Source organism: Oncorhynchus nerka, linkage group LG13 (genome assembly GCF_034236695.1).
Source record: "Oncorhynchus nerka isolate Pitt River linkage group LG13, Oner_Uvic_2.0, whole genome shotgun sequence".
Lineage (NCBI taxonomy): Eukaryota > Metazoa > Chordata > Actinopteri > Salmoniformes > Salmonidae > Oncorhynchus > Oncorhynchus nerka.
The window spans coordinates 93249852-93270510 of NC_088408.1; the positions used below are offsets into that span (position 1 = coordinate 93249852).

Genomic DNA, 20659 nt, shown 5'->3' on the forward strand with positions numbered 1-20659 from the left:
TCCCCCTTTCTGTTGTACAACTGACTAGGTATCCCCTTTCTGTTGTACAACTGACTAGGTATCCCCCTTTCCTTTCTGTTGTACAACTGACTAGGTATCCCCTTTCCTTTCTGTTGTACAACTGACTAGGTATCCCCCTTTCCTTTCTGTTGTACAACTGACTAGGTATCCCCCTTTCTGTTGTACAACTACCTAGGTATCCCCCTTTCTGTTGTACAACTGACTAGGTATCCCCCTTTCCTTTCTGTTGTACAACTGACTAGGTATCCCCCTTTCCTTTCTGTTGTACAACTGACTAGGTATCCCCTTTCCTTTCTGTTGTACAACTGACTAGGTATCCCCCTTTCCTTTCTGTTGTACAACTGACTAGGTATCCCCCTTTCCTTTCTGTTGTACAACTGACTAGGTATCCCCCTTTCCTTTCCGTTGTACAACTGACTAGGTATCCCCCTTTCCTTTCTGTTGTACAACTGACTAGGTATCCCCCTTTCTGTTGTACAACTGACTAGGTATCCCCCTTTCCTTTCCGTTGTACAACTGACTAGGTATCCCCCTTTCCTTTCTGTTGTACAACTGACTAGGTATCCCCTTTCCTTTCTGTTGTACAACTGACTAGGTATCCCCCTTTCCTTTCTGTTGTACAACTGACTAGGTATCCCCCTTTCTGTTGTACAACTGACTAGGTATCCCCCTTTCTGTTGTACAACTGACTAGGTATACTTTCGGCCCGTCATTGGACACTGTGCTATCTAACCTCCAAACGAGCTTCAATGCCATACAGCACTCCTTCCGTGGCCTCCAACTGCTCTTAAACGCTAGTAAAACCAAAAGCATGCTTTTCAACCGATCGCTGCCTGCACCCGCATGCCCGACTAGCATCACCACCCTGGATGGTTCCGACCTTGAATATGTGGACATCTATAAGTACCTAGGTGTCTGGCTAGACTGCAAACTCTCCTTCCAGACTCATATCAAACATCTCCAATCGAAAATCAAATCCAGATTCGGCTTTCTATTCCGCAACAAAGCCTCCTTCACTCACGCCGCCAAGCTTACCCTAGTAAAACTGACTATCCTACCGATCCTCGACTTCGGCGATGTCATCTACAAAATGGCTTCCAACACTCTACCCAGCAAACTGGATGCAGTCTATCACAGTGCCATCCGTTTTGTCACTAAAGCACCTTATACCACCCACCACTGCGACCTGTATGCTCTAGTCGGCTGGCCCTCGCTACATATTCGTCACCAGACCCACTGGCTCCAGGTCATCTACAAGTCCATGCTAGGTAAAGCTCCGCCTTATCTCAGTTCACTGGTCACGATGGCAACACCCATCCGTAGCACGCGCTCCAGCAGGTGTATCTCATTGATCATCCCTATAGCCAACACCTCATTTGGCCGCCTTCGTTCCAGTACCCTGCTGCCTGTGACTGGAACGAATTGCAAAAATCGCTGAAGTTGGAGACTTTTATCTCCCTCACCAACTTCAAACATCAGCTATCTGAGCAGCTAACCGATCGCTGCAGCTGTACATAGTCTATTGGTAAATATAGCCCACCCATTTTCACCTACCTCATCCCCATACTGTTTTTATTTATTTACTCTTCTGCTCTTTTGCACACCAATATCTCTACCTGTACATGACCATCTGATCATTTATCACTCCAGTGTTAATCTGCAAAATTGTAATTATTCGCCTACCTCATGCCTTTTGCACACATTGTATATAGACTCCCCCTTTTTTTCTACTGTGTTATTGACTTGTTAATTGTTTACTCCATGTGTAACTCTGTGTTGTCTGTTCACACTGCTATGCTTTATCTTGGCCAGGTCGCAGTTGCAAATGAGAACTTGTTCTCAACTAGCCTACCTGGTTAAATAAAGGTGAAAAAAAAAAAAATCCACCTTTCCTTTCTGTTGTACAACTGACTAGGTATCCCCTTTCCTTTCTGTTGTACAACTGACTAGGTATCCCCCTTTCCTTTCTGTTGTACAACTGACTAGGTATCCCCTTTCCTTTCTGTTGTACAACTGACTAGGTATCCCCCTTTCCTTTCTGTTGTACAACTGACTAGGTATCCCCCTTTCCTTTCTGTTGTACAACTGACTAGGTATCCCCTTTCCTTTCTGTTGTACAACTGACTAGGTATCCCCTTTCCTTTCTGTTGTACAACTGACTAGGTATCCCCCTTTCCTTTCTGTTGTACAACTGACTAGGTACCCCCCTTTCTGTTGTACAACTGACTAGGTATCCCCCTTTCTGTTGTACAACTGACTAGGTATCCCCCTTTCTGTTGTACAACTGACTAGGTATCCCCCTTTCTGTTGTACAACTGACTAGGTATCCCCTTTCCTTTCTGTTGTACAACTGACTAGGTATCCCCCTTTCCTTTCTGTTGTACAACTGACTAGGTATCCCCCTTTCCTTTCTGTTGTACAACTGACTAGGTATCCCCTTTCTGTTGTACAACTGACTAGGTATCCCCCTTTCTGTTGTACAACTGACTAGGTATCCCCTTTCCTTTCTGTTGTACAACTGACTAGGTATCCCCTTTCCTTTCTGTTGTACAACTGACTAGGTATCCCCTTTCCTTTCTGTTGTACAACTGACTAGGTATCCCCCTTTCCTTTCTGTTGTACAACTGACTAGGTATCCCCCTTTCCTTTCTGTTGTACAACTGACTAGGTATCCCCCTTTCCTTTCTGTTGTACAACTGACTAGGTATCCCCTTTCCTTTCTGTTGTACAACTGACTAGGTATCCCCTTTCCTTTCTGTTGTACAACTGACTAGGTATCCCCTTTCTGTTGTACAACTGACTAGGTATCCCCTTTCCTTTCCGTTGTACAACTGACTAGGTATCCCCTTTCCTTTCTGTTGTACAACTGACTAGGTATCCCCTTTTCCTTTCTGTTGTACAACTGACTAGGTATCCCCCTTTCCTTTCTGTTGTACAACTGACTAGGTATCCCCTTTCCTTTCTGTTGTACAACTGACTAGGTATCCCCCTTTCCTTTCTGTTGTACAACTGACTAGGTATCCCCTTTCCTTTCTGTTGTACAACTGACTAGGTATCCCCCTTTCCTTTCTGTTGTACAACTGACTAGGTACCCCCCTTTCTGTTGTACAACTGACTAGGTATCCCCCTTTCCTTTCTGTTGTACAACTGACTAGGTACCCCCCTTTCTGTTGTACAACTGACTAGGTATCCCCCTTTCTGTTGTACAACTGACTAGGTATCCCCCTTTCTGTTGTACAACTGACTAGGTATCCCCCTTTCTGTTGTACAACTGACTAGGTATCCCCCTTTCCTTTCTGTTGTACAACTGACTAGGTATCCCCCTTTCCTTTCTGTTGTACAACTGACTAGGTATCCCCCTTTCCTTTCTGTTGTACAACTGACTAGGTATCCCCTTTCTGTTGTACAACTGACTAGGTATCCCCCTTTCTGTTGTACAACTGACTAGGTATCCCCTTTCCTTTCTGTTGTACAACTGACTAGGTATCCCCTTTCCTTTCTGTTGTACAACTGACTAGGTATCCCCTTTCCTTTCTGTTGTACAACTGACTAGGTATCCCCCTTTCCTTTCTGTTGTACAACTGACTAGGTATCCCCCTTTCCTTTCTGTTGTACAACTGACTAGGTATCCCCTTTCCTTTCTGTTGTACAACTGACTAGGTATCCCCCTTTCCTTTCCGTTGTACAACTGACTAGGTATCCCCTTTCCTTTCTGTTGTACAACTGACTAGGTATCCCCCTTTCTGTTGTACAACTGACTAGGTATCCCCTTTCCTTTCCGTTGTACAACTGACTAGGTATCCCCCTTTCCTTTCTGTTGTACAACTGACTAGGTATCCCCTTTTCCTTTCTGTTGTACAACTGACTAGGTATCCCCTTTCCTTTCTGTTGTACAACTGACTAGGTATCCCCTTTCTGTTGTACAACTGACTAGGTATCCCCTTTCTGTTGTACAACTGACTAGGTATACTTTCGGCCCGTCATTGGACACTGTGCTATCTAACCTCCAAACGAGCTTCAATGCCATACAGCACTCCTTCCGTGGCCTCCAACTGCTCTTAAACGCTAGTAAAACCAAAAGCATGCTTTTCAACCGATCGCTGCCTGCACCCGCATGCCCGACTAGCATCACCACCCTGGATGGTTCCGACCTTGAATATGTGGACATCTATAAGTACCTAGGTGTCTGGCTAGACTGCAAACTCTCCTTCCAGACTCATATCAAACATCTCCAATCGAAAATCAAATCCAGAGTCGGCTTTCTATTCCGCAACAAAGCCTCCTTCACTCACGCCGCCAAGCTTACCCTAGTAAAACTGACTATCCTACCGATCCTCGACTTCGGCGATGTCATCTACAAAATGGCTTCCAACACTCTACCCAGCAAACTGGATGCAGTCTATCACAGTGCCATCCGTTTTGTCACTAAAGCACCTTATACCACCCACCACTGCGACCTGTATGCTCTAGTCGGCTGGCCCTCGCTACATATTCGTCACCAGACCCACTGGCTCCAGGTCATCTACAAGTCCATGCTAGGTAAAGCTCCGCCTTATCTCAGTTCACTGGTCACGATGGCAACACCCATCCGTAGCACGCGCTCCAGCAGGTGTATCTCATTGATCATCCCTATAGCCAACACCTCATTTGGCCGCCTTTCGTTCCAGTACCCTGCTGCCTGTGACTGGAACGAATTGCAAAATCGCTGAAGTTGGAGACTTTTATCTCCCTCACCAACTTCAAACATCAGCTATCTGAGCAGCTAACCGATCGCTGCAGCTGTACATAGTCTATTGGTAAATATAGCCCACCCATTTTCACCTACCTCATCCCCATACTGTTTTTATTTATTTACTCTTCTGCTCTTTTGCACACCAATATCTCTACCTGTACATGACCATCTGATCATTTATCACTCCAGTGTTAATCTGCAAAATTGTAATTATTCGCCTACCTCATGCCTTTTGCACACATTGTATATAGACTCCCCCTTTTTTTCTACTGTGTTATTGACTTGTTAATTGTTTACTCCATGTGTAACTCTGTGTTGTCTGTTCACACTGCTATGCTTTATCTTGGCCAGGTCGCAGTTGCAAATGAGAACTTGTTCTCAACTAGCCTACCTGGTTAAATAAAGGTGAAAAAAAAAAATCCACCTTTCATTTCAGTTGTACAACTGACTAGGTATCCCCTTTCCTTTCTGTTGTACAACTGACTAGGTATCCCCCTTTCATTTCTGTTGTACAACTGACTAGGTATCCCCTTTCCTTTCTGTTGTACAACTGACTAGGTATCCCCCTTTCCTTTCTGTTGTACAACTGACTAGGTATCCCCTTTCCTTTCTGTTGTACAACTGACTAGGTATCCCCCTTTCCTTTCTGTTGTACAACTGACTAGGTACCCCCCTTTCTGTTGTACAACTGACTAGGTATCCCCCTTTCTGTTGTACAACTGACTAGGTATCCCCCTTTCTGTTGTACAACTGACTAGGTATCCCCCTTTCCTTTCTGTTGTACAACTGACTAGGTATCCCCCTTTCCTTTCTGTTGTACAACTGACTAGGTATCCCCCTTTCTGTTGTACAACTGACTAGGTATCCCCCTTTCTGTTGTACAACTGACTAGGTATCCCCCTTTCCTTTCTGTTGTACAACTGACTAGGTATCCCCCTTTCCTTTCTGTTGTACAACTGACTAGGTATCCCCCTTTCCTTTCTGTTGTACAACTCTTTCCCAGGGTCAGAGGAGACCTCACAGAAGGTCAGATCGACAGGGACTTCATGATCATACACACCTGGAAGGTTCACTTTCTAACTTTCTGAGGTCACAGGTTTTGTTGTGATAAAGATGGAGCTTTGGGTGTGACCCTGGTTTCATATGTCACCCCACACTCCAGAGAGAGGAAGAAAGAAAGAGTTCATGTGGTGGAGGAGAGGAGCAAGACAGACGGATGGAGAACGTATAGCTCTCAAAACATGGTTCTAATTACAAATGTCTCTAAGGAGTTTCCTAAAGAGAGTGTGCAGGAAAAAGGTTTATATTTTGTTTTGCCCCTCTCCCTCTACCCCTCTACCTCTACTTCTACCCCTCTCTCTCTCCCTCTACCCCTCTACCTCTACTTCTACCCATCTCTCTCTCCCTCTACCCCTCTCCCTCTACCTCTACCCCTCTCCCTCTACCCCTCTCCCTCAACCCCTCTACTCCGCTCCCTCTACCCTTCTCCCTCTACCCCTCTCCCTCTACGTCTACCCCTCTATCTCTACCCCTCTCCCTCTACCTCTACCTCTCCCTCTCTTCTCCTAATTATCTTTGTTGTTCCTGCGTTTCAGATGCTGGTCCCCAGACGACAGTTGTTCCAGTGCCCCCGTCTCCCCAATATCACCCCTCTCCCCAATCTCCGCCCTCCCCCTCCCTGCACCAGGCCAGACCTCCCCAGGACCAGGGTGCTCCTGTGCCACCCATTAGGAGGTCTCAGCGCCAGAGACCCAGACGCTCTAACAGTGACCCTGTCCTACTGGACCTGGCTGCCAAAGGTAAGACAGGGTCACACACACACACACACACACACACACACACACACACACACACACACACACACACACAGGCACGCACACACACACGCGCACAGTGGCTCCAACAGCCAAAGAGTGACGCTGCTGGACCTGGCTGCCAAAGGTAAAAGAGGATCACATAAACTGTATAGTTCTGGAACAGTCGGTCTGTCATCACTTAATCTACAGCCTGCATCTGTCAGCAAGACACATTTGGATTGCTGTATCCCTGTAAGTGTGTGAGTGTGTGTGTGTGTGTGTGTGACCTCCCTCACAGGGATAGCAGAACTGTTGTTTGCTAAACTGCAAAGCACAGTTTACTAATGCTTCCAACAGATGTCCCACTACATGCAATTCTACAGACACACTAACCCCCCAACCCTCTCTCTCCCCTCTCTCACCTATCTCTCTCCCCTCTCTTTCTCCCTTCTCTCCCACCCCTCTCCCACCCCTCTCCCACCCTCTCTTTCCCCCTCTCCCCCTCTCTCCCACCTTTCTCTCCCCAACTCTCTCTCCCACCCCTTTCCCATCCATCTCTCCCCATCTCTCTCCCCCTTTCTTTCTCTCTCCCCCTCTCTCCCACCTTTCTCTCTCCCACCCCTTTCCCATCCATCTCCCCCTTCTCTCTCTCTCCTTTCTCTCCCACCTTTCTCTCTCTCTCCCTTCTCTCCCATCCATCTCTCTCCCCATCTTTCTCCCCCTTTCTCTCTCTCTCCCCCTCTCTCCCACCTTTCTCTCTCTCTCCCTTCTCTCCCACCTCTCTCTCTCCCCTTCCTCTCTTCCACCCCCTCCCCCCTCAGTGTTAAGCTGTGAAGCAGCCACACAGACCACCGAGGTCTCCACCCAGACTTCCAAGTCCGCCCTGGCCTCCCAGTCGTCCCGGCCCCAGACGGTGGCTCTCCGGCGGGGTGGTAGAGGCCCGCGGCGTCCCCGGCCCTCCTCCATGGTGGACTACCAGAGCTACAGACACACCCAGCAGCTGGTCAGCAGGTTTCTAGAGCAGCCGGCCCACTGCAGCCTGACACCCGAGGTCCAGGAGCTGGTGGACAGCATCCGTAGCGTGCTGCGCTCAGACCAGGAACACATGGAGGAGGCCGTCCGCTGTGCCAGCTTCATAGAACAGGTAAAGAGGCTACATAGAGGCTACATAAAACTGGTTAAGAGGCTACATAGAGGCTACATAGAACTGGTAAATAGGCTACATAGAGGCTACATAGAACCGGTAAAGAGGCTACATAGAGACTACATAGAACTGGTAAAGAGGCTACATAGAGGCTACACAGAACCGGTAAAGAGGCTACATAGAGACTACATTGAACTGGTGAAGAAGCTACATAGAGGCTACATAGAACTGGTAAAGAGGCTACATAGAACTGGTTAAGAGGCTACATAGAGGCTACATCGAACTGGTAAATAGGCTACATAGAACTGGTAAAGAGGCTACATAGAGGCTACATAGAACTGGTAAAGAGGCTACATAGAGGCTACATAGAACTAGTAATGAGGCTACATAGCGGATACATAGAACTGGTGAAGAAGCTACATAGAGGCTACATACAAGCTACATAGAGGCTACATAGAACTGGTAGAGAAGGGTTCCCCAACAATTTTATTTCCACCCCCACACCAAAAAAAGAAGACTATAACAACACCAGCAAATCAGCTCCAAGTGATTTTAGTTTTGGAAATCTGCTCCAAAGTATTCCCACACGTAATATTGTATATGTGATCATATACAAATGTAAGCAAAGTTTGAAATTATTACGTTTTAGTCAAATAAATTCAGGAGTAAACATGTGCTTAACAAGTCACATAATAACTTGCATGGACTCACTCTGTGTGCCCCACGCATACAATTATCTGTAAGGTCCCTCAGTCTAGCAGTGAATTTCAAACACAAAACCATGGAGGTTTTCCAAAGAAGGGCACATACTGGTTGACGGGTACAAATGAAAAAAGCAGACATTGAATATCCCTTTGAGTTATTAATTACACTTTGGATGGTGTATCAATACACCCAGTCACTACAAAGATACAGGCTTCCTTCCTAACTCAGTTGCCGGAGAGGAAGGAAACCGCTCAGGGATTTCACCATGAGGCCAATGGTGACTACAGTTACAGAGATTAATGGCTGTGATATGAGAACAGAGGACGGATAAACAGCATTGTAGTTACTCTACAATAGAAACCTAAGTGACAGAGTGAAAATAAGGAAGCCTGTACAGAATAAAAATATTCCAAAACATGCATCCTGTTTACGACAAGGCACTAAAGTAAAACCGAAAAAAATGTGGTAAAGCAATTAACTTTATGTCACGAACCAGGGTTATGTTTGGTGCAAACACAACACATTACTGAGTATCACTCTCCATATTTTCAAGCATAGTGGTGGCTGCATCATGTTATGGGTATGATTGTAATTGTTAAAGAATGGGTCGTTTTTCAGGATAAATAAGAAACGGAATGGAGTTAAGCACAAGAAAAATCCTAGAAGTAAACCTGGTTCAGTCTGCTTCCCACCACACACTGGGAGATGAAATCTCCTTTCTGCAGGACAATAACTCAATACTCAAGGCCAAATCTACATTGGAGTTGCTTACCAAGAAAGACAGTGAATATTGCTGAGTGGTCGAGTTATAGGTTTAACTTAAATCTGCTTGGAAATCTATGGCAAGACTTGAAAATGGTTGTCTAGCAATGATCAACAACCAATATGACAGAGCTTGAAGAATGTTGAAAAGTATTATGGGCAAAGAATGTACAAGCCAGGTGTGTAAAGCTCTTAGAGACTTACCCAGAAACACTCACCGCTGTAAACACTGCCAAAGGTGATTCTAACATGTATTGACTCAAGGGTGTGAATACTTATGTAAATTTGATATGTCTGTAGCTACATAGACAAGATAGTGGCTACATAGACAAGATAGTGGCTACATAGACCAGGTAGAGGCTACATAGACCAGGTAGAGGCTACATAGACCAGGTAGAGGCAACACTGTTTGGTTTTTCACACTCCATAGTTTCCCGTGTGTATCAAAAATTGTCCACAACCCAAAGGACACCCAGCCAACTTGACACAACAGTGGGAAGCATTGGAGTCAACAAAGAATGCTTTTCGACACCTTGTAGAGTCCATGCCCTGCCGAATATTGAGGCTGTTCTGAGGGGGTGCAACTCAATATGAGGAAGGTGTTCCTAATGTTTTGTATACCCCATGTATACCTCACATGCAGCCTGTAATATGACTAAGGAATTAGCCTAATAAAATGTTGATCTGACTCCATAAAGATAATTAAAATATGCATGCAAGCATTAGACAATGAGTCGGTGTTGACTAGCAAGAATTGGTCTGAGAGTGTCTATATCAAAGACCAATATTTAATAGCATTGTAAAATGAATGGATTCACATACAAGGCATAAAATGTAACTTACAAGCATTACAAATCACTAGTCTAGGCATGATCAGAGAGGGAGAGAGACAAAGAAGCCATGGCACAAGGCCCATAGCTCATGGGACAGGCAGAGAGAGAGAGAGTGTAGGTATCTCACCAGCGTGGGTCAGGATATAAAAGAGAAAGAGACAATGAATTTAACATCTGATTGTTTGGATTCAAAATATGAGTTGTTGACCAATCGCATGACTGTAAAGTTAACCTCCAATCAGGTATCAGACCTTCAGGATGTAATCACAACAGAACCTCTACTACCCAGAGATGTGACATGAGAGGGTTGGCAATATAACACAGATAGACATGCTTCTACACCTGCATTGCTTGCTGTTTGGGGTTTTAGGCTGGGTTTCTGTACATCCCTTTGAGATATCAGCTGATGTACGAAGGGCTATATAAATACATTTGATTTGATTTGATTGCTGAATTCCTGAGGAGAAAATCTAAAACCTTTTGCATAGAGTGTTGATAAGAGTCACTTCGGGGGCTGAACCAACCTACAGTCCCACCTAGCTATATTAAGATGACTGTAAATCACTCTGGATAAGAGAGTCTGCTAAATGACTAAAATGTTAAATGTAGAGGCTACATAGGACAGGTACAGGCTACATAGAACAGGTACAGACGACATAGAACAGGTACAGGCTACATAGGACAGGTACATGCTACATAGAACAGGTACATGCTACATAGAACAGGTACATGCGACATAGAACAGGTACAGGCTACGTAGAACAGGTACATGCTACATAGAACAGGCACAGACTACATAGAACAGGTACATGCTACATAGAACAGGTACAGACTACATAGAACAGGTACAGACTACATAGAACAGGTACATGCTACATAGAACAGGTACATGCTACATAGAACAGGTACATGCGACATAGAACAGGTACATGCTACATAGAACAGGTACATGCGACATAGAACAGGTACATGCTACATAGAACAGGTACATGCGACATAGAACAGGTACATGCTACATAGAACAGGTGAATGCTACATAGAACAGGTACATGCGACATAGAACAGGTACAGGCTACATAGGACAGGTACATGCTACATAGAACAGGTACATGCTACATAGAACAGGTACATGCGACATAGAACAGGTACAGGCTACGTAGAACAGGTACATGCTACATAGAACAGGCACAGACTACATAGAACAGGTACATGCTACATATAACAGGTACAGACTACATAGAACAGGTACAGACTACATAGAACAGGTACATGCTACATAGAACAGGTACATGCTACATAGAACAGGTACATGCGACATAGAACAGGTACATGCTACATAGAACAGGTACATGCGACATAGAACAGGTACATGCTACATAGAACAGGTACATGCGACATAGAACAGGTACATGCTACATAGAACAGGCACAGACTACATAGAACAGGTACATGCTACATAGAACAGGTACAGACTACATAGAACAGGTACATGCTACATAGAACAGGTACAGACTACATAGAACAGGTACAGACTACATAGAACAGGTACAGACTACATAGAACAGGTACATGCTACATAGAACAGGTACAGGCTACATAGAACAGGTACATGCTACATAGGACAGGTACAGGCTACATAGGACAGGTACAGGCTACATAGAACAGGTACAGGCTACATAGGACAGGTACAGGCTACATAGGACAGGTACAGGCTATATAGAACAGGCTACATAGGACAGGTACAGGCTATATAGAACAGGCTACATAGGACATTTACATTTACATTTACATTTAAGTCATTTAGCAGACGCTCTTATCCAGACAGGTACAGGATACATAGAACAGGTACAGGATACATAGAACAGGTACAGGCTACATAGGAAAGGTACAGGCTATATAGAACAGGCTACATAGAACAGGTACAGGCTACATAGGACAGGTACAGGCTATATAGAACAGGCTACATAGGACAGGTACAGGCTACATAGAACAGGTACAGGCTACATTACATGTCTTCACAGAACCACCTGTACCCGAATACTTGAGACCACATCCAGACCCAAGCGGAACCGGATCCAGAATTTGAAATAATGTCACGGGTCTGGGTGGGATTTGATATGATTGTCACAGGTCTCCGGTATGTGTCATTTTTAACTGACTTATCCAGAAGGACCCATACAGAACCCAATGAGACTGGTGCAGTAGAGAGAGAGAGTGAGGGAGAGAAATGGTATAATTTATGCTGCTGTGCTTTGCTTTTCACGAGAGTGGAGCATGGCGAGTGTAGCTTGTTGTTGACCAATCATAAGTCATCAACACGGCAATAAGCTCCAGTCACAGAGCCTCCGTGTGGGGCAAAAGTTAGGAGATATCTAATCAATGGTAGATAACATTTAAATAATGGAATTAAAAGTTAAAGGAGAAGGACAGGCTACAACGACCAAGAGCCAACAGGTAGACTGCTACTTTATATTCTGAATGGAGTTCTTATTATTTGTAACTGTAGGATGAGAAAGTGCATGACGTGTCAATTAGCCTAGCTAGCTAGCTTATCTAGCGTCTCCCGGGTTGATGCAGACAAGACAGGTACTACGTCATCATACTGGATGATAAATAAGCTAGCTATGGCAGCAATTAGTATACTATAGTAGCTATTAGTCTACTACAGCGCGAGTCGGCTTGGTTCAATAGGGTCCAGCTGCGACTACTGATACTGTGGTGGTTTAGAAAGGAGTGGATGTTTCTAAAAGGAACCATATAAGGAGAGGTGGGGGTTTCTAAATGAACCATATAAGGAGAGGTGGGGATTTCTAAATGAACCATATAAGGAGAGGTGGGGATTTCTAAATGAACCATATAAGGAGAGGTGGGGGTTTCTAAAATAACCATATAAGGAGAGGTGGTGGGGGGGGTTCTAAAATAACCATATAAGGAGAGGTGGGGGGGGTTCTAAAATAACCATATAAGGAGAGGTGGGGGGTTCTAAAATAACCATATAAGGAGAGGTGGGGGGTTTCTAAAATAACCATATAAGGAGAGGTGGGGGGGGTTCTAAAATAACCATACAAGGAGAGGTGGAGGTTTCTAAAGGAACCATATAAGGAGAGCTGGGGGTTTCTAAAGGAGTCTAACACTAGAAGCGCTTGAATTCAATAACGACTGGAACCGCCATTACTTGATATTTAAATTATTAATATTATTTCAAATATTCAATAATAAATAATACATAGCTAACGTTAGCTAGCATTTACATTTTCAAAAAACTGAACTTTACATACATGGCTACCGGTAGCTAATGTTCAAAGACACAGCCCACACTGAGTACTTTTTCTTATTTTTTTTCTTAACTGAAATTCTTTACCGTCATGTCTGTGGCCCATGGCTTATGTCTGATAACTCAAACGACGTCTTGAGTGGCACCTTTACAAACTCCCACTTCTCCTGAGAGATGACATATCAGTAGGTAGGCAGCATAGAGACGCTGAGGGATGACTGCTCTGAGAGATGACGTCGCAGCTTGTTGAGGGATGACTGCTCTGAGAGATGACGTCGCAGCTTGTTGAGGGATGACTGCTCTGAGAGATGACGTCGCAGCATGTTGAGGGATGACTTCTCTGAGAGATGATGTCGCAGCTGGTTGAGGGATGATGTCGCAGCATGTTGAGGGATGCCTTCTCTGAGAGATGATGTCGCAGCTTGTTGAGGGATGATGTCGCAGCATGTTAAGGGATGACTGCTCTGAGAGATGATGTCGCAGCTTGTTGAGGGATGATGTCGCAGCATGTTGAGGGATGACTTCTCTGAGAGATGATGTCACAGCTTGATCCCTCTCTCATGGTTGGTTGCTGTCTCTCGTCTCTCCCTCCCTCCTCAGTGTCACTCGCTCACACTAACATCTCGCTCTGCCTCCTCTCCCTCAGCCCCTGCTAGAACGTCACCTATCTCTGCCTCCTCTCCCTCAGCCCCTGGTAGAGCGTCACCTCGCTCTGCCTCCTCTCCCTCAGCCCCTGCTACAGCGTCACCTCGCTCTGCCTCCTCTCCCTCAGCCCCTGCTACAGCGTCACCTCGCTCTGTCTTCTCTCCCTCAGCCCCTGCTACAGCGTCACCTCTGCCTCCTCTCCCTCAGCCCCTGCTAGAGCGTCACCTCGCTCTGTCTTCTCTCCCTCAGCCCCTGCTACAGCGTCACTTCGCTCTGCCTCCTCTCCCTCAGCCCCTGCTACAGCGTCACCTCGCTCTACCTCCTCTCCCTCAGCCCCTGCTACAGCGTCACCTCGCTCTCCCTCCTCTCCCTCAGCCCCTGCTACAGCGTCACCTCGCTCTGCCTCCTCTCCCTCAGCCCCTGCTACAGCGTCACCTCGCTCTGCCTCCTCTCCATCAGCCCCTGCTAGAGCGTCACCTCTGCCTCCTCTCCCTCAGCCCCTGCTAGAGCGTCACCTCTGCCTCCTCTCCCTTAGCCCCTGCTACAACGTCACCTCGCTCTGCCTCCTCTCCCTCAGCCCCTACTAATGCGTCACCTCGCTCTGCCACCTCTCCCTCAGCCCCTGCTACAGCGTCACCTCGCTCTGCCGCCTCTCCCTCAGCCCCTGCTAGAGCGTCACCTCTGCCTCCTCTCCCTCAGCCCCTGCTAGAGCGTCACCTCTGCCTCCACTCCCTTAGCCCCTGCTACAACGTCACCTCGCTCTGCCTCCTCTCCCTCAGCCCCTGCTACAGCGTCACCTCGCTCTGCCGCCTCTCCCTCAGCCCCTGCTAGAGCGTCACCTCGCTCTGCCTCCTCTCCCTCCGCCCCTGCTAGAGCGTCACCTCGCTCTGCCTCCTCTCCCTCAGCCCTTACTAGTGCGTCACCTCTGCCTCCTCTCCCTCAGCCCCTGCTAGAGCGTCACCTCGCTCCGCCTCCTCTCCCTCAGCCCCTGCTAGAGCGTCACCTCGCTCTGCCTCCTCTCCCTCAGCCCCTGCTAGAGCGTCACCTCGCTCTGCCTCCTCTCCCTCAGCCCCTACTAGTGCGTCACCTCTGCCTCCTCTCCCTCAGACCCTGCTACAGCGTCACTTCGCTCTGCCTCCTCTCCCTCAGCCCCTGCTACAGCGTCACCTCGCTCTGCCTCCTCTCCCTCAGCCCCTGCTACAGCGTCACCTCGCTCTGCCTCCTCTCCCTCAGCCCCTGCTTGAGCGTCACCTCGCTCTGCCTCCTCTCCCTCAGCCCCTGCTACAGCGTCACCTCGCTCTGCCTTCTCTCCCACAGCCCCTGCTACAGCGTCACCTCGCTCTGCCTCTTCTCCCTCAGCCCCTGCTACAGCGTCACCTCGCTCTGCCTCTTCTCCCTCAGCCCCTGCTACAGCGTCACCTCGCTCTGCCTCTTCTCCCTCAGCCCCTGCTACAGCGTCACCTCGCTCTGCCTGCTCTCCCTCAGCCCCTGCTACAGCGTCACCTCGCTCTGCCTCCTCTCCCTCAGCCCCTGCTTGAGCGTCACCTCGCTCTGCCTCCTCTCCCACAGCCCCTGCTACAGCGTCACCTCGTTCGGTCTCCTCTCCCTCAGCCCCTGCTACAGCGTCACCTCGCTCTGCCTCCTCTCCCTCAGCTTTATCAGCTCTGGTTAATGATGTAGCTTTTCTGCTGCTTCCATCACTCTGATCAGACCAGGTCTGGATCCGGCCAGGTTAATACGGGACGGGTCTAGTTGTCCTCGGGTCCGTTCGGAATGGGTCTTTATATATACATATAAAAAAAAAGATTTATGCATATTGGGTCCGGGTGGGAAAGCGCCAGGTCCATTTCCGTAACGAGTCCTACTTTTTGGACGCGTGAAGGTCTCTAGGCTACATAGAACACTGTGCTAGTTACATAGAACACTGTGCTAGCTACATAGAACACGGTGCTAGATGCATATAACACTGTGCTAGCTACATAGAACACTGTGCTAGATACATAGAACACTGTGCTAGCTACATAGAACACTGTGCCAGTTACATAGAACACTGTGCTAGCTACATAGAACACTGTGCCAGTTACACAGAACACTGTGCCAGCTACACAGAACACTGTGCCAGTTACATAGAACACTGTGCCAGCTACATAGAACACTGTGCCAGCTACATAGAACACTGTGCCAGAACACTGAGCCAGCTACATAGAACACTGTGCCAGTTACATAGAACACTGTGCCAGTTACATAGAACACTGTGCCAGCTACATAGAACACTGTGCCAGCTACATAGAACACTGTGCCAATTACATAGAATACTGTGCCAGCTACATAGAACACTGTGCCAGCTACATAAAACACTGTGCCAATTACATAGAATACTGTGCCAATTACATAGAACACTGTGCCAGTGACATAGAACACTGTTTCAGCTACATAAAATACTGTGCCAGTTACATAGAACACTGTGCTAGCTACATAGAACACTGTGCCAGTTACATAGAACACTGTGCCAGCTACACAGAACACTGTGCCAGTTACATAGAACACTGTGCCAGCTACATAGAACACTGTGCCAGCTACATAGAACACTGTGCCAAATACATAGAATACTGTGCTAGCTACATAGAACACTGTGCCAGTTACATAGAACACTGTGCTAGCTACATAGAACACTGTGCCAGTTACACAGAACACTGTGCCAGCTACACAGAACACTGTGCCAGTTACATAGAACACTGTGCCAGCTACATAGAACACTGTGCCAGCTACATAGAACACTGTGCCAGAACACTGAGCCAGCTACATAGAACACTGTGCCAGTTACATAGAACACTGTGCCAGTTACATAGAACACTGTGCCAGCTACATAGAACACTGTGCCAGCTACATAGAACACTGTGCCAATTACATAGAATACTGTGCCAATTACATAGAACACTGTGCCAGTGACATAGAACACTGTTTCAGCTACATAAAATACTGTGCCAGCTACATAGAACACTGTGCCAGCAACATATAACACTGTGCCAGCTACATAGAACACTGTTTCAGCTACACAGAACACTGTGCCAGTTACATAGAACACTGTGCCAGCTACATAGAACACTGTGCCAGCTACATAGAACACTGTGCCAGAACACTGAGCCAGCTACATAGAACACTGTGCCAGTTACATAGAACACTGTGCCAGTTACATAGAACACTGTGCCAGCTACATAGAACACTGTGCCAGCTACATAGAACACTGTGCCAATTACATAGAATACTGTGCCAATTACATAGAACACTGTGCCAGTGACATAGAACACTGTTTCAGCTACATAAAATACTGTGCCAGCTACATAGAACACTGTGCCAGCTACACAGAACACTGTGCCAGTTACATAGAACACTGTGCCAGCTACATAGAACACTGTGCCAGCTACATAGAACACTGTGCCAAATACATAGAATACTGTGCTAGCTACATAGAACACTGTGCCAGTTACATAGAACACTGTGCTAGCTACATAGAACACTGTGCCAGTTACACAGAACACTGTGCCAGCTACACAGAACACTGTGCCAGTTACATAGAACACTGTGCCAGCTACATAGAACACTGTGCCAGCTACATAGAACACTGTGCCAGAACACTGAGCCAGCTACATAGAACACTGTGCCAGTTACATAGAACACTGTGCCAGTTACATAGAACACTGTGCCAGCTACATAGAACACTGTGCCAGCTACATAGAACACTGTGCCAATTACATAGAATACTGTGCCAATTACATAGAACACTGTGCCAGTGACATAGAACACTGTTTCAGCTACATAAAATACTGTGCCAGCTACATAGAACACTGTGCCAGCAACATATAACACTGTGCCAGCTACATAGAACACTGTTTCAGCTACACAGAACACTGTGCCAGTTACATAGAACACTGTGCCAGCTACATAGAACACTGTGCCAGCTACATAGAACACTGTGCCAGAACACTGAGCCAGCTACATAGAACACTGTGCCAGTTACATAGAACACTGTGCCAGTTACATAGAACACTGTGCCAGCTACATAGAACACTGTGCCAATTACATAGAATACTGTGCCAATTACATAGAACACTGTGCCAGTGACATAGAACACTGTTTCAGCTACATAAAATACTGTGCCAGCTACATAGAACACTGTGCCAGCAACATATAACACTGTGCCAGCTACATAGAACACTGTTTCAGCTACATAGAACACTGTGCCAGTTACATAGAACACTGAGCCAGCTACAGAGAACACTGTGCCAGCTACATAGAACACTGTTTCAGCTACATAGAACACTGAGCCAGCTACATAGAACACTGTGCCAGCTACAGTACATAGAACCCTGTGTAGAGAAGTGGAAACCGGATGGATAGGAAAGTAGGGGGGGTGAGGAGAGAGAGAGGGGAGGAGAGGGGGTGAGAAGGATTAGTAGGTCAGGAAGACAGGACAAGAAGAGATACATTTGGGTGAACTATCCCTTTAAACTGCACCTTTTCTCCTCTCCTCCTCTCTCTCCAGGTGATCACAGTATCAGAGACACCAGTTGGAGCCCTGCCCCAGCCCCTCCCCAGGGGATGCTCCAGACCCCATGTCCCCACCCTGGACTGTTCCTCCCGGACCCTCCCCCAGCCTCTCCGGAAGAGGCCCGGCCTGCTGCACCTGCGGAGTTGTGGAGACCTCAGCACCTTCACCTGGGCAGAGCAGCAGCCACTAGAGGCCAGGCAAGGTGGTGGGTCTGGCTTCAAGTCCTGGTCTAGAGCGGGTTCTAGAGTAGGTTCTAGGTCGACGTCACGGGTGGGCTCACGCCTGGATCATCACGAACGCCCCCACAGTCTCATAGGGGTGTTTAGGGAAACAGTGATCTGATGGAACCCTCTTCCCATCCGAACACTCCCCGAGCACAAACTGATGGCAAGGTCCACTGGGGGAAACACCTTATTGACTCCAAGGAAAAGGCGCCCCCTGGCAGCGAGGTTTGGGACTGCCACTGCTAAACCTTGTGGGGAAAAGCCATTCTAAAGAACTTTGAAACTGAGTCCCACAGACTGCAAGTACTAGCCTTTAGAAGGGCTGTGTGTGCGGCTGCGTGCGTGTGTTGTGTGCCTAAGGTGTGTGTGTGTCTGCTGCACTAATACTGTTGAAGTGTATGTACAGTGTGTAGTGTTGTCTGTACACTGTTGTTTGCATTGTGAAAGAGGTGACCTGGGAATCAAAGGTTTCAAAATTGTCTCCAAATATTTCCATTAACAATTCTGTGTTACAAGCTATTATAAAAGGATTGGTTGTACATATGTCAGCACTGAACCCTACCTGCATGTGAGAGTCTATGGAAGGCTCTCTCTCTCTATACTTCACTATCTGCCCAGTGCCTTAAATAAAGCAACGTGAAATGTTCCATATGAAATGTTCAGTATTTAATTAAACTGGCCATGCACTATGAGTGTTGAGTCTTAATTCAGCTTTAATTCATTTGTTTCGGCCGGGATTCAATCCCCATCGCCCATCCTTTTGTCTATGCACTTTTTTAAAGGCAATGCTCCAACTGCCGTTCACAATAAACGCTGCATATGTCGGGCTCAATCGGAAACGACATTTACACTTCAAACGCACTATAAATGTACCTCTTATACGCTTCCGGGATTACATCTAGGCCTTCAAGTGCACCGTTTATGCGCCGGGATTCAATCCAAGGCACGCTAAAGAGCAGCTCACCGGACAGACAATACGTCTTTCACGTAGATTTACATTCATGATAAACATTGCGGATGTCAACTTAAATGACCTTTAAAAGGTGCACTGTCGGCTGTGGATCGAATCCTGGCCTTAGAAGCAATAACAAAAACAACAACAGTCCTTCTGCAAGTAGTTTATTGTTGTAAATACCGGTAGAAACATTACAGTTCTGTAGTTCAGTAACATCACAGAAAAGCTAGCAAATGAATACAAATTGCCATAGCTTTACAGAAAGTCGTATTTTTCACGTTTTTCATCATCTTTAGACATGTCGACAAACATTTTAAGATGAATTACATTCAAAACAGTGCATTATAAACACTAGTTAGCCTACCTCACAGTCACCATCGACTCAAGTGTACGTTTGCTGCCCATCTCTTTACAAAGGACAACTTTGCTGCGTCACAATAGCCTACTATCACCAACACGGACAGGGAAGGTCTATACTTCAGCAATTTGCCCCCTGTCTTCATTACCTTTGTGCTCTAGACAAATATGTAATTATGTTTTTTTTTCCCCACAATCATTCACTTCCTCTCTTACCTAGTTCACATGAAACCACTTCTTTAAGAGACATTGTAACCACTAGTTTACTCAGTTCTCATTTCACCTTATTTGTTATTAATTGAAGCTTGCTTATATGGTCAATCCAAACTCAACACACAAAATAACCATTAGAAGTATATATACCTGTATATGTATATGTGTGTGTATACAGTGGCAAGAAAAAGTATGTGAACCTTTTAGAATTACCTGGATTTCTGCATAAATTGGTCATCAAATTTGATCTGATCTTCATATAAGTCACAACAATAAATAGACATAGCTTGCTTAAACTAATAACACAAATTATTGTAATTTTTTGTCTATATTGAATTAATGATTTAAACATCATTCACAGTGTAGGTTGGTAAAAGTATGTGAACCCCCGAGGCTAGTGACTTCTCCAAAAGCTCATTGGAGTCAGGAGTCAGCTAACCTGGAGGCCA

General features: G+C 46.4%; 1 protein-coding gene across 2 annotated transcripts in view; it reads left to right on the forward strand.

The window, feature by feature from the left end:
• The window catches only part of LOC115124895 (endosomal transmembrane epsin interactor 1-like), a 48102-nt gene extending 28725 nt beyond the window's left edge, over nucleotides 1-19377 (forward strand). For both annotated transcript variants that reach the window (XM_065026850.1, XM_065026851.1), the window contains 3 exons: nucleotides 6349-6552; nucleotides 7371-7693; nucleotides 18456-19377. In XM_065026850.1, the coding sequence (XP_064882922.1) occupies nucleotides 6349-6552; nucleotides 7371-7693; nucleotides 18456-18803 (875 nt within the window). In that variant the 3' untranslated portion in view covers nucleotides 18804-19377. The remainder of the gene's footprint in view (nucleotides 1-6348; nucleotides 6553-7370; nucleotides 7694-18455) is intronic.
• The last annotated feature ends 1282 nt before the right edge of the window (nucleotides 19378-20659 follow it).